At 39.3% G+C, this 15,158-nt stretch overlaps 4 protein-coding genes across 4 annotated transcripts; 3 read left to right on the forward strand and 1 right to left on the reverse strand.

Annotated features, from left to right (window-relative positions):
• Positions 1-36: 36 nt before the first annotated feature.
• SAPINGB_P004341 (uncharacterized protein) lies at positions 37-4,533 on the forward strand (the record flags this gene model as incomplete). Its single annotated transcript, XM_031999056.1, has 1 exon — positions 37-4,533. The coding sequence occupies one exon, from the start codon at positions 37-39 to the stop codon at positions 4,531-4,533; it is 4,497 nt and encodes a 1,498-aa protein (XP_031854947.1).
• A 3,093-nt stretch (positions 4,534-7,626) lies between these two features.
• SAPINGB_P004342 (uncharacterized protein) lies at positions 7,627-10,714 on the forward strand (the record flags this gene model as incomplete). The annotated part of the gene is made up of 2 exons (XM_031999057.1): positions 7,627-8,595; positions 8,684-10,714. 2 exons carry the CDS (start codon positions 7,627-7,629, stop codon positions 10,712-10,714), a joined length of 3,000 nt encoding a protein of 999 aa, XP_031854948.1.
• Positions 10,715-11,269: 555 nt separating this feature from the next.
• Positions 11,270-12,577, forward strand: SAPINGB_P004343 (uncharacterized protein; the record flags this gene model as incomplete). Its single annotated transcript, XM_031999058.1, has 1 exon — positions 11,270-12,577. One exon carries the CDS (start codon positions 11,270-11,272, stop codon positions 12,575-12,577), a length of 1,308 nt encoding a protein of 435 aa, XP_031854949.1.
• A 95-nt stretch (positions 12,578-12,672) lies between these two features.
• On the reverse strand, positions 12,673-14,943 carry SAPINGB_P004344 (uncharacterized protein; the record flags this gene model as incomplete). The annotated part of the gene is made up of 1 exon (XM_031999059.1): positions 12,673-14,943. One exon carries the CDS (start codon positions 14,941-14,943, stop codon positions 12,673-12,675), a length of 2,271 nt encoding a protein of 756 aa, XP_031854950.1.
• Between the last annotated feature and the right edge of the window lie 215 nt (positions 14,944-15,158).

The following is a 15,158-nucleotide window of genomic DNA, read 5'->3' on the forward strand; positions in this document are numbered from 1 at the left end:
AACCCTAAGACTCAGGTCTTCACTTGGCCCACGGTGATGGAAGCCGAGGAAGGGGACGCTGGTATGGAAACAGTTAATCATGGAGACGGTTTTGATGAGAGAATGAGGTCAACAATTAATCACGAAGGCAATGTCAAGGCCTATGAAGAAGAGAGAGAAGTTATCGTGGTTCCAAGTAAAAATCTGCACTTGGATAAAGGAAGAGAGAGAGAGAAGAGAAGGCAGTTTGAGTTAAACACCGAGTCGTTAAATAAAGGTGTCCATGTCAAACAACCCGAGGTTGCTAAAGCTGAGCATGCAGTTCCAATAATCAAAGAAGCCTCCCGGGTGCCTGTGCAAACCCATAGCTCAGTTGGGTCTACCGGTATTAGTGATGAAGCTACCTGCGCGCCGCGTGAGAAGAGTCTCCGCCAGTATATCGATATTGAGGATAACAGTTCCTCCAGTGAAGAATCGTCCTTGTCGTCCGACGATTACAACAACATTGACAACAACATTGACAACATCGACAACAACATTGACAACAACATCGACAACAACATCGACAACAACATCGACAACAACATCGACAACAACATTGACAACAACAATAACAACAAAGATATGTCAATGCCCACTTTTGATCAAAACATTGAAGACGCTTCTGAAATTGATTTAGCCGAGCAGATGCGCAAACTAGATGTCCAAACCACACCAATCATGGGACATTCTACACCCCGCAATGAGCTTTCGTTTGATCATTCAGTAGGGATCGGCCGCCCTATGCGTCAAATCAACACTATCGAACCAATGGAAATTTTACAACGTATTCCAACAAATTTTCATAAACAACCTGTTCTTTCAGATCTCAACTCTGTTAGTCCACAACAAAACCCTGAAGATTACAATCTTGATTCCGTCAGCATGAGTGTTGACGATGAGCTGTCCACATCAGCTAAACCCCCTGAAGCTAATATTCTTGATGCTTCTATTACTCGTGACCCTAATGAGATGGATATAAGTATGAAGTCTACCACTCTGGACTCTGATGAGATGGAAATAAGTATCAACGCTATTCACATTAACACCACCAACGATTACATTGCAACAACACCTCCACACAACAACTTTACTGGTAAATCATTTATTGCTGCTACTCAGGAAGACATCAACACTAAAGATCCTTTAGTGCTCAACAAAATTATTTTGCCCGCTTATCTTCAATTCCCAGATCAACAAATTTTTACACCTGCCCTAGTGGATTCTGGCGCTCCCGCACTTTTTGTCAAACTGGAAACAATCCAAAAGGCCAATCTGGATCACCTCTGTCAACCTTGCATCAAGCAACGGTTAGCCAACACTGCAATTGGTCCTGAAACTTCACGTCTTACTCACAAAATTTTGCTTACTATTGTTATTGGTGACATTTCTGTTACTGATATGTTTTTTGTTGCTAGTGAACTTTATCATGATGTTGTACTTGGTGTTCCTTTTATCAAAAATTTTTGGCAATTCATAGATTGGGAGTCTGATACTTTTAACAACATTGAGTCTATCACACCATCCGAGCTTTATGCTAACAAAGTTCAATTCGGTCGTCTTGCAAAATCTAGGGATAATTCCTTAGGTGTTTGTGTCATCAGAATGGAAAACGAACCTGGAGGGGAGGAAGGAGTATTACCAAAACAATTTTCGGAATTTAGTGATGTCGTAACAAACGACCCACCGGATAAACTACCACCACAAAAAGATATCTCACATCGAATTGATACCGTTCCCACAGCAAAAATCCCAGCAAAGCCACCATATCGTCTTTCACAACAAGAAAATAAAATTCTTACAACAGAAATCGAAAAACTCATCAAAACTGAATTTATTCGCCCATCGTCATCACCTTACAGTGCTCCTGTTCTTTTTGTCAAAAAGAAAGATGGTTCCATGCGTATGTGTATCGACTACCGTATGCTCAACAACATTACCATCAAGAACCGTTACCCATTACCCAACATTGATGACATTCTCAATCAACTACATGGTGCAAAGTTTTTCAGCAAACTTGATCTTCGCTCTGGTTATCATCAAATTCGTGTTTTTAATGACCACATTCATAAGACTGCTTTTTCAACAAACAATGGTCATTGGGAATTTTTAGTCATGCCTTTTGGACTAACCAATGCTCCTGCTACTTTTCAAAATTACATGAACGACATTTTTCGTCCTTATCTCAACCAATTTGTCGTTGTTTACCTGGATGATATTCTCATTTATTCTGAGTCTAGTGAAGAACATGAGAAACATGTCAGAATTGTCCTAGAACTACTTCGATCTAATCAATTAGTTGCTAGTCTAAAGAAGTGTGCTTTCTTTCGTGAATCACTTGAGTTTCTTGGTTTCCAAGTATCTACTAAAGGTATCTTGCCTACGGATGATAAAGTCAAAGCTATAAGAGATTTTCCTGTTCCTATAACACCTCACGATTGTATGCGTTTTATGGGTCTTGCTAATTTTTATCGACGTTTTGTTCCGCATTTTTCACAAATTGCTGCACCATTGACTACTTTTATGTCTCAACCCAAAGATACTAAGTGGACCCCCGTTGAACAAAAAGCCTTTGACAAGCTTAAGGATAAGCTTACCACTAGTCCTGTTCTTATCATACCCAATCCAGATGATCTCTTTGTCCTTACTACTGACGCTAGTAAAATTGGTATTGGTGCCACCTTAGAACAATTCGGAGTTCAAGGTAAAAAGCTTGGTGTCGTCGCTTATTTCTCCCGCAAGCTCGACAAAGCTCAACAAAACTATGCTGTCCAAGATTTGGAATTCTTGGCTATCGTCGAAGCTTTGAAGCATTTCCGCACTCTGTTATATGGCGTTCATTTCATTTTACGCACTGACCACATTTCCTTGACTCACTTACAGTCTCAAACTAAACAACCCACTGGTCGTATTGCACGATGGTTTGGTTTACTTGCTGAGTATGATTTTAGTATTCAGTACATCAAAGGAAAAACTAATGTCGCTGCGGATGCACTTAGCCGCATGTTCATTGAAGCTATTGAGCTTGATAACGATTTTGAGAAACTTTTACAACAAGTTCGCGATTCTTTAAAGTCTGATCCTTTCTTCGCTGATATCATTAGTCATTTGGAAGATTCGGATTCACCACTTCACGATCGTCTCAAAAAGCAATTTGAGTACGATGACGGTGTTCTTTATTTTATAAAGTTTACTACCATGGATGATCATCATCGCCGTCTTTGCATTCCTGCATCCCAACTTAGACAGTTGCTTATCTCTAAAGCACATAACCTGTCTCATTCTGGCCCTTATGCCACTTATCTTACATTAGCTGCTGACTATTATTGGCCCCACATGTTCCGCAACATCAAGCGTTTTATTCAAAGTTGTGATAACTGTCTACACAACAAACCTGAGCAACGCAAAACACAAGGTCTGCTACAACCACTGGAAGTTCCTGAGAACCGCTGGTCTTCAGTTTCTATGGATTTTATTACTGGCATTCCTATGTCCGAGGATTTTGATATGATTTTAGTAGTCGTTGACCGCCTTACCAAACGCGCTCATTTTATCGCAACTACTACTACCTTAGATGGCCCTAAGCTAGCCCAGCTTTTTATGCGCGAAGTTACTCGCTTACATGGATATCCCACAGAAATTGTTTCGGATAGAGATGTTCGTTTCTCTACATTCTGGACTGCTTTTACCAAGTCCTGGGGTACGAAGCTATGCAAGTCTACTGCTTATCACCCACAGTCTGATGGTCAAACAGAACGTATTAATCGGATTCTAAGACAACTTTTACGCTCTTACTGTTATGACAATGGACTTGATTGGTTTTATTATCTTGACCAAGTAGAATTTGCTTACAATTCCGCACCACAGTCTACTATTAAGACATCTCCATTTGTCGCTGATCTTGGCTTTCTACCTCGCCAACCTGCAATGATCCGTCCACCATTGGATGCTCGTACACCCTCAAACGTGGAAAGTCTACAAGTCAAACTGAAAGCTATTCTGTTACGTACTCAAGAGTACATGAGTTTCTCACAGTTGAGTCAACAACGACAAGCTGACAAGCATCGTCGTCCTGTGGAAATTAAAGTTGGTGATTCTGTTCTTATCCACCACACTAGTTTTCAGAGCCCCAACAATAGGATGCTGCCACTTTTCGTCGGTCCATACACCGCCGTTAAAGCAATTGGGGGAGGAAATGCGTTTGAATTGGACTTACCCACTACTGTGAAGAACAACCGTGTTTTTAATGTTTCGAAATTACGCAAATATGTCAAATCTGATGAATACCCTGCCGAGATTAGACCTACTGAGGATTATGTTAAGAAGAACTTGAACCGCATTGCTAGCGTAGCCTCTATGCAAAATGGTCTTGTCTATCTACAGTTCACAGATAGCCTATCTGGGCATTGCGTCGCTATTTCGACAAGTTTTTGGAATTCTATGCCTGCAGAAAAAAGGATACCATTATTCAAAGCTTACATGGCTAGAATCAAAGCTCGGGACGAGCTTTTATGAAGGAAGGGAAAGTTGTAAAAGATCAACATGCGATCGATCGACCGGATAAACTAACATACAAGCGATCAACCGGATAAAAGAAACAAGCAATCAAGCGATCGAGATAAATAACTATAAACACTTTAAAGAACAAATATGCAATCGATCGAGATAATAATTATCGATAAATATTTGAGGATAAATACATTAATTTAGATTAAAGATTAAGAAGCGATTAAGAAGGAATTATTAAAGAGAATCGCTTGAATATATATAGTCATATATTTCCATAAGTTTTATCAGCATCTAAAAAGATATTTACATCAATACAATAAGTTTTATATTAAACTATTAGCTTGGTTCTTTCTTTGGACAATCCGACTTTACTCTCATACGATAACTCCATTACAAAAAAACAAATTGGCTCAGTAGTATATTAAATACCTGTTTAAAAATTATAAAATAATTAAATTGTAACAAATTGAGTTATATAATTTTTATTCTATTTTTAAATACTTTGATAACTTTTTAATTTAAACTTAAATATATAAATGAGGCTTTTTTGCAGATTTTAAGAGAAAACAACATTTAGTTTTTATTATTTATTAACAAAAAAAAATTATTTCATAGATAACACAATAAACAGGGATGGTGGGGCATTCTCATCCGAAAATAATTTAGTTCCGACAATAACAGTAATGTAGATAGATTGCTTGAGTTATATCATTTTTTATATATTTAATGAATTCATTTTATAGTTTCTTGTTTAAAGGAGAAATATAGAAATATAGAAATATAGAAATATAGAAATATAGAAATATAGAAATATAGAAATATAGAAATATAGAAATATAGAAATATAGAAATATAGAAATATAGAAATATAGAAATATAGAAATATAGGAATACGTTTTTTTATTTAAAATATTGTATTAAAAAAAAGTGAAGAATCACTTTGTCTTTACCACAATTTTGCACAATTGTAATTGCGTCGTCACAAAGGTGTTATTATTAATCTTTTTTTTTTTGAATGATTTACAAACCCCATATTAAAACAAGCGATCTTACCATAGAAAATCATTATTAAAATATGTTTTAACAGTGATTAGAATTGATTAGTGCCTAAGTTTCAAGAGAAAAAAAATTTAGTTCCTATCTATTTAAAGTATTATTTCCCCAATTGTTATATATATGTACATAAAATCAATTATCCGAAAACAAAAAAAAAATTGTTGCTATCAGACAGTCAAGCTTATCTTGAATAACAAGAAAGCGAGTTGAAATTATTAAACTATTTTAGTTTTATTATTTCGATTATTTCAATTATTTCAATTAACAAATATCTTCTACTATTGTCCTTTAATCTATATAGTTTACAACTTGAGCGACTATTCTAGTATAATTAATTGACCTCAAACTAATCACTTTTGTCACACTTGAATAAAATGGAAATGGTTGGGTTGTGATAGTTCAATCAATTACCGGGCTGATAAGATTAACTGGTTTGCTATTGAGTTGTTTGTCTGTTTATGGGCTAGGGTTGTAATTCAGCCTTGCATTCCAAAAAATGCAAATAATTACGTAATATTGTATAAAAAAATATTATTAACAGCACGTGACTGTTAAAAGATTGGATCGGTCTATTGTTTCTTGTAGACTTGAACAAGGAATACATAGTACCGTTAAGTTTTAATAACTTGACAATTGAATCAATAATTATTTTTTTTTAATCTTTTAATCTTTAATATATTTAAATGTTTTTTTTTTTGATACGTGCGCAGTTAATTTTCATTCAAATTGTGTGTAATTTAAAAAGTCTTGTATTAAGTCAAAAAAAAAAAAAAAAAAAAAAAACTCACTCAATTGTTTTGACTTGTCTTTTTCATTACCCAAACTTCTTTCTCTTTTTGTTTATCCAAACTTAAGACTTAGACTTAGACTTATTCCCTAGGCCTTTGTTTTTTTTTTTTTTATTTTATTCTTTTTAAAAAAAAACGAAAAAAGGGATGTTAGTTGGAAAAAACAACCCACTCGCGTGACTCCAACCAATCACTTTCTTTTGGTCTAAGCTTACTGAGTATGAATTTTTTTCTTTTTTTTTTCGGATATATATATATATATAGGGTCCCAATAAATAAATAAAAAAATAAAAAATAACTTTTATTTTCGTTTTTTATTTATTTTCCCCCCGCCTTTAAAAGCTGCTGATTGTTCAATAAGGTGTTATTTTCTTGACCAATCATTTACATCTATATATATATATATATATATTTTTTCATTAATCTATATCATTTTTTTTCATGGTTATTCTTAAATATAAACATATATTTTTCAATCTTTTGAATTTACTATTTCCATTGTTTTTTTTTCTTTTACTTTCTCTTTCTCGTATATTCAAACAAATTGAGGAAAAATTTCTCGGATTCCGAAAAAAGCCTCTTCTATCTTCCCACACACATACACACACACACACACACACACACACACACATTTATTTAAACACTTAAACAATTCGCTTTGACCAGACCTAAATATTATGTGATATTATTTACTCTCATATTCTGAAAATTACGCTTGTAGCTATTTGACCTTGTGGTCTTGTCTTTTGAATAAATGAAGAAACCTGTAAAAGTTTTGATTTCACAATAGTTAAATAAATAAATAATAATAATAATAATAATAAATTCTTTTAATATATATATATATATAATTCATTCTTAAATTTCCATCAACTGCCCTTTAAAACTTCCCCTCCTTGATCTTGTTTGTCTTTCTGCTTGCCTGCTATCCTGCCTGCCAGTCGCCGCTTAGCAAAAAGGACGCCCATCAGTGTAACAAAACAGCCTGACTTTTTTTTTGGTTTTTTTGTTTTATGTAAGAGACTTTATAGCAAGCATGTAGACTTTAAAAAAAAAAAAAAAAAAAAAAAAACTTTTAAGCACCACCACCTAAAAACTCATCACCACTATACCTTAAAAAAAAAAATAAACCCAACACCACTGCCACCACCCACAAATCCTATTCAGCTTTCTATCCTTTTTCCCGTTTTTTTTTTTCTCTTTTCACAATCTCCATTATACAAATATCTCTTTTGTTTTTAATTTTTCATTAATAATGGCCTTTTGGAGGTTATCAAATACCTTCTCGACGGCCTCGCCGATCGATAAGATCCTCGACCAGCAAGACTTTACCCTGACAGACATTCTTCATGAGCCCGATGTCATCCAGGAACTCATTGCGCCCAATACAAAACTTGTCGAGTATCTCCGTGAACCAGAAACTATGCGTCAGCTTGTTAAGCTAGTTACCGATGTTCAGGTCAGAGAAGAAGAGCACGAAAAGAAACGGCTTTTGCAACAGCAGCAGCAGCAACAACAACAACAACAACAACAATCAGAAAAAGATGTAGAAATATCCCAAGAATCACCTACACTTGAAGAACCCTCTGCTGAAAATAGTAGGAAAGAAACTGATGAAAAAGCCAATCAACAAGACCAAAATGAACAAAACGAAGACGCTACTAATAATATTAATAATAATGAACAAAATGATTCTACGAAAAATACCTCGGATAATACCTCCAGTAATGATACACCTAACGAACCTAATGAATCTAACGACTCCAATGACTCTACTCAAAAAGATGATGATGAAAATGATGAACAAGAACAAAAATCCCAGCAAAACTTACCTCCATTAGCTGTCGACCTTTACAATGAAGAGGAAGAAGAAGACGAAGATGAAGACGCCACTGCTTTGCACTATGGCCATGTCGCCTCAGAGATCCTTTCTGCCGAAGTCTGGTCTATCACAGAAGCATTCATGGCCTGTCCAGAACTTTTGGAAGACCTTTGGAAGATCCTCGACCATGCTCCACCCTTGTTTATGGATTACGTCAACTACTTTACTAAAATCAACGAGGCCCTGCTGGACCGCAAAACAGACGAAATGCTGGCCTTTATCAAATCTCAAGACAATTTTGTTCAGAGATTTATGAAGCACGTTGACAATCCTCCTTTGATGGATTTTTTGCTCAAGGTCATTTCCTCAGACAAGCCAGAGGCCCCAACAGGAATCATTGAGGTGTGTATCTTTTTTATTTATTTATTTATTCATTCATTCATTCATTCATTCATTCATACTCATCATTTCTAACTACTAACTTGTCTAGTTTCTTCAACAACAATGTCTCATCCCCTCATTTATTGCGTTTCTTGGACCAAACGTCTCCCCATCAACCCAGTCTGCTGCTGGAGACTTCCTCAAGGCTTTTGTCGCCATTTCTGCAAACTCAAACTCGGACAATACTACCATTGGCCCCAATGAGCTTTCTCGTGAGCTTGTTTCCGAGCCTTGCATCAAGGAACTTGTTCGTCTCATGCTATTTGGCGGTACAGGACTTGCTACCGGTGTTGGTGTGGTAATTGAAATCATTCGTAAAAATAACTCGGATTATGACGCAACCCCAGTAATCAACACTACACTCGAGTCCCACCCGCCCTCATCGCGTGACCCCATCTATCTCGGAACCTTGGTCCAGATTTTTGCAGACAACATCCCAAACTTCCACAACATGCTGACCAAGCGCCACAACGAAATCCTCAAAACCCCCTTTGGTCAGATTGAGCCCTTGGGCTTTGAGCGATTCAAGATTTGCGAGCTCGTCGCTGAGTTGCTTCATTGCAGTAACATGGCTTTGCTTAATGATACTGCTGGTGCAGAGATTGTTCGAGTCCGTGATAAAGAACGCAATCGAATCAAGCGCATCATGCAGCGTGCTGCTGAAGGTGTTGATTACGATGAAAATGCTCTTTATGAAGATGAAGACGAGATCAAAGTCCATGCCAAAGAGCTGAATGAAGAAGAAGAAGAGCCTGAACACAAGCCTGAAGATGATGTAGCCATGGTTGACGTCAACAGCAACGATGTTGAAGAAAAACTCAAAACTCTTCAAGTCAATGAGTCCTCTGGTATTGAGCTTACGAGTCCCGATTATCCTAGCGCAAACCAGTTCCGTGAGGCACCTGTTGTTGGAGACAAGCTTAAACTTGCCTTGTATGACAACCAGGTGATTACCTACATTTTGAATATGTTTTTCCGGTTCCCCTGGAACAACTTTTTGCACAATGTTGTGTTTGATATTGTGCAGCAGGTTCTCAACGGCCCCATGAATGGTGGCTTCAACCGGTATCTTGCGATTGACTTGTTCCACAGTGGGCGTCTCATTTCGCTTATTTGCGAGGGCCAGCAACAGTGCGCAGAATACCAGTCTACCCACAAGACCCGCCTCGGGTATATGGGTCATTTGACGTTGATTTCCGAGGAGGTCGTCAAATTCACTGCAGTGTTTACACCAGCCTCTGTGTCGCCGATTGTGGAGAAGTGCGTTTCGGATGAAGCATGGGATTACTATGTGATGCACACTCTCACACGGATCCGTGAGCAGTACAATGCTATTTTGGGTGGCCAGGACGCTGAAGACTCGCCAATTCATACAAACCCAGATGCCATTATTCTGCGTAATGATGACCAGCCATTTGACGATGATGAAGAAGAGGAAGATGACGATGAGGACGACGACGACGATGATGACAATGAGGATAAACGGTTTGGGTACGAGGAGAATGGAGGAGATGACGACGGCGAATATGGCCGACGGGCACTGAGGAGCCCCGAGGATGGTGAGGGAGATTTCCAGCGCCGATCACGTCGTGGCAGTCGTGGTGAAGAGGAGGCTATAATGGGGTATGATGAAGATGAGTCTTCGAGCGATGAGGAGGATCAGGGTAGAGCCGGAAGACAATACGAAGGCGAGACTGCGCCGCTACAGCCCAAAAAGAGCAATGATTCCAGTGGGTCGGGTAAGGTGTTTTTGTTTGGGTCCAAAAGAAGTGATGATGAGGAAGAAGAGGAAGAAGATAATGATAATGATGATGAAGAAGAAGAAGATAATGATAATGATAAGGAAAAAAAGGGAGCGTATCACAGTGATGATGACGATGATGAGGAAGAGGAGGAGGAGGAAGAAGAAGAAGAAGAAGAAGAAGAAGAAGAAGAAGAACAGTCGACTGTTCCTGATGATGATGAAGATGAAGGGCTTGGACTTGTGCGCAGCCAGTCGCACCACGAAATGAATTGGAACCCAGAAGAAGCTCAGCGCATTGTGGAGACGTATCAGCGGGAAAAAGAGGCATCGCCTTGAGGTGAAGGGGGGTGAGATTGGAAAAGTAATAAGAGTCGAGATTGTTTTGGTGTTTTTTTTTTTTTTCTTCTTAATAATTATTTTTGTTATTTTAAAAAATTGAGAATAAAAAAAAAAAAAAAAAGAGAGATTTATATAATATATATAATAATTCTTTTATATATTCTGTTGTTGTTGTTTTTTCTTGATTTGCAGTGTTAAATAATTGTTAATTGCCAATTTTGTACAGAATAAAAAAAAATTAAATTAAATTAAAGATACTAGGTAAAATACCTTGTAACTTCAAATAGGTAACTCCATAAAAGACTTTACCACCACTTTGTTTTTTTTTTTTTCAATGATGAAAAACATACAACAAATCTTGATATTATAACCATCCAACCGAAGAAGACAAAAAAAATTAAAATAAATAAATAAAGACCCGCGGGTCCCGGGTTTAAAAAAAAAAAAAAAAAAAAAACGTGCTACTACATTACTACACTTCATAACCGGACGACCACCTATCTACTTCTCTTATAGTCCATCAAACACTTTACTACATTTTCTCCTCTTACAATGGCAAGTCCTCGTAAACCAATTGTCACAGCAGTTAATCCGTTTTGTGTACCGAATGGGGCATTGGCCGATGCAGATTCAGATTCAGATTCAGAAACTACGGCCTCAGTTTCAGAAACTTCAGATTCTGAGTCTGAGACTGGAGTTCCAATCAATATTGTGGTAACACCAGCAGTGTCTTCTTTATCAATATCCGAGGCACCTATGGACGACGATGCACAGACTTTTTCTTCAGGGTACCTCAGTTTCTCTGCATCATCATCTTCATCAACAACTACCACACATTTACAACTACCCCAGGGAGGATACTCAGGGATTGCACCGCCTTTGCCTCCATGGCGTAAACTGTTATGGGTTAAGCAACCGTACCCTGATAACTATGTGGATACCACGTTTTTGTCACAGCTTAAGCAAAACTCACACGTGCAGCCGTACACCTTCTGGGCCCTTAGTGCTGATTTCTCGTCTGTACTTGTACACTTGTGCACCGTCGTTCATTTCGTCATTGTGTTTGTGGGAATTTATGGCCAGGGATGGAGTCCCGTCAGGTTTGCCGGAGGTTCATGTGTGTTGACTGCCGGAGGATACTTATGGCTCCGGTATTATTTAATGGACGGCCAAAGTCTTGGTCCATCTTCGTCATCAGAGCCCGGCTCTCTGCTGGCTACTTTTAAATCGGCTTTACTCATTCTCTTTACAATCCTCGCTCTTTCACCCGTCCTTAAGTCTTTGACCCAATCAACATCTTCAGACTCTATCTGGGCCCTTGCTAGCTGGCTTGTTGTTGGAAATATTTTTGCCAACGATTATTCATCCACCTCCACAAGAGCCGTCACTACAGTTTTCAATGCCGATCAGGATATTGAACTTAAATCATCACTCTCTACAAACCTCGCCTTATCTGCTGCCATTGTGCTTGCATCCCGTTTACCAACAACCATCGCCGTATTTTCCTTCGTGCTCTTCTCTATCCAACTCTTTGGCGTCTTCCCGGCTTTTGTCAAACGTATTCGTGTAGCAAAGTCCCCCAAAGCTGCCAAGTCTTCCCCCACCGTCGCGCTACGCTACTCAAAAACATACTGGTCTCTACTCGCAACCTTAGTTACTACTACTTATATAGGACTCTGGCATATTTGCGCAGGTGCTGATCCGTGGTTCAAGCTGCTGGTCGGCGGTACATGGCTCGGCACCCAAGTGGCCGTCATGGTAGTGTTACCACTGTGGTTACTGACCCTTCAAAAGTACAAGAATGAAATCCAAGGGCCTTGGGACCCTGCTAAACCTGTTCTTCAAAATACTCGTATTTAAAAAAAAAAAAAAAAAAAATTGAAAAAAAAATTATATCAAAAAAAAAAAAATCATAGACTAAAAAATATTGACCAGCCTTCAAGACATAAAACCAACTATCTATATAAATCATGTAGTTCAGCCTCTAGCTGGTCAATCCGGTCCATGATCTTATCACCGCGATCCTTCTGTCCCATACCATAAAGCAACTGTGCACGTGCCATTTCTCGCTCAATCTGCGACTGTAGCTGTGCTAACTTCATCTGCTGCCTATTTGCCGCATCCCGTTTTGCAAGCGATGACTTGATGTGTTGCGCAAGCAGGAGTGCTGTTTCCTTAGCATTATCGCGATCTAATGGCTCACCAGTGAGAGATGACGAAGGATCCTTGTCCGACATGATTTTAAGAATCGACAGCAAGGTCGAGTGCATTTTTTCTTCATTCCCGTAAATCTCGTGCGGATCCGAACCCGAGCCACTGAGGGGCGATTGTGGAGCGTCCGAAGTATTGGCCAGTGAGAGTTCTGCAGGAGTTGCGGTGGAGGCCGGCGGGGACGGAGCCGAAAGAGACGTTGGGGGAGAAACAACAGCCGCAGCCAAGGACGAGATTGGTAAAGACAGATCGTAACGTTGGACAGGGCACATGCTAGTAGCAGCCGCAGCAGCCGCAGACATAAGTCCAGGAGCAACGCCAGCAGACCCGGAAACCATGGGACACATGGAAATGGGCATTCCTGAGAAGGAAGAAAAAGACGATGATCTGAGTCGTTTATGGGCATGCATGATTTGTTGCTGTTGTTGCTGTTGTTGCTGTTGAGACATGACCGAAGACGGCGATTGGGGTTGTGACGGTAGTTGCTGTTGCTGCTGCTGCTGCTGTTGTTGTTGTTGTTGCGGCTGCGGCTGCGGCTGCGGCTGCGGCTGAGAAGGCTGTTGCTGCTCTTTACCCTTTGATTTTATAAACGTCTCAATTTTAGGCAACCCAGACCCCGTGCGGCCCAAAGTATTTGTTGGAGATGGAGAGCGGTAAGTTGCACGAGAATCCTTAACATCTGTCAAAGGTTCCTTTGGTTGGATTGAAATAAAAGTTATAGGAGCCTCATCCTCTTGTGAAGAAGTATTTGAGTTGTTAGCACCAGAAGTTGTACGACGCTTAAACTTTGTATGATCAATGGGACAGCGGCGAGGGACTTGAGCTGAAGAAAGCTGTGGAGGTTGGTGTTGAGGGAGTGGTTGCAGTTGGGGGGGACCCGGGAGAGGCGACGACACAGAATCGTCGTCTTCTTCGGAAGTATGGTCATCCTGGGGAGTCCCGTGTAAAGCGGATAAATGGCCCGCAGCTGTTGACATATCATCATTAGTTGACGCCACAGAAGTATGTTGGTTTCCAGAAGTAGATGAAGGTGAAATTCCATTTGAAGAAGCAGCTGCAATACCAGCCATGAAAGTTTCAAACTGCAAAAAGTAAGGGAACTGATCAGTGATTTCATGTTGGAGACTGCGTGGGGCTGTTTGAAAAGAAGGTGCTCCTTGGGTGGCGAGTTTTTCACGCATGCGCTTATAGCATTTTTTAAGGTTCCGAATCTTGTGATCGCACTGCTTGGCGGTTTTCTGGCACCCGGAAACTGCTGTTTGCAAGTGCAAAGCAAGTCTTGGGAGCATTTTAGCAGTGGCTCTGCGCATGTGGTTGAAGTTATCGTCGTCGGCCAGCCAGCGCACGAGAGCATCAGTTTCACGCCGAGACCATGCGACATAATCTCTGCGAGAGGATGTAGTTGATGAAGAAGAAGAAGAAGAAGAAGAAGAAGAAGAAGAAGAAGAAGAAGAAGAAGAAGAAGAAATTAATGGAACAGTGTTGATGGAAGGTAGAGTTGTTGAAGGTGGTGGTGGTAGTAAAGAAGATGCTGGTGATTTACTATTGCTATTGCTACTGCTATTGCTACTACTATTACTGCTATTACTACTACTTATACTACTACTATTACTATTATTACCTCTGTTATTATTATTGCGATATTTGAGAGATCCTGAATTATGATGGTTAAGTTGAAGTGGTGGTAATGCTGGTGGAGAGTTTGTTTGTTGGTGATGGTGAAGATGGTTGTTATGATGGCCCGATACCAGTCCGGGCACCGGGCCGAGACTGGAAGGAGATGTGATGGTATTGTTGCTATTGTTGTTACTACTGTTACTATTGCTGATACTGCTAATACTGCTAATACTGCTGCTGGTTCCATTGCCAACAACAACAACAGATGTAGCAGCAGCAACAGCAGCAGCAGCAGCAGCAGCAGCAGAGCCTGGTGGAGTGTTTAGAATGGTTGGGTATGTTGAAGCTGGCGAGTGAGATGCAACGTGCCACCTAGTTTCCGATGACGATGAAGACATTATAGGAATGGGTAATGAAGAGTAGAATAGTAAATAATGCTAGATTATTTGATGAGAAATGATTTGTTTGTTTATATGTATATGATAAATTTAGGTATATCTAAAATACAAAAAAAATTAAAAAAAAAAAAAAAGGAATTCTGGTGTGTTGGATGTTGAATGGATAATGTCTTACGCCAGATAAATGTATGTGTGGTGATAGTGATGGTGATGGT

The sequence above is a fragment of the Magnusiomyces paraingens genome, assembly GCF_902498895.1.
Source record: "Magnusiomyces paraingens strain CBS 517.90 genome assembly, contig: contig3, whole genome shotgun sequence".
In the NCBI taxonomy this organism is placed as follows: Eukaryota; Fungi; Ascomycota; class Dipodascomycetes; order Dipodascales; family Dipodascaceae; genus Magnusiomyces; species Magnusiomyces paraingens.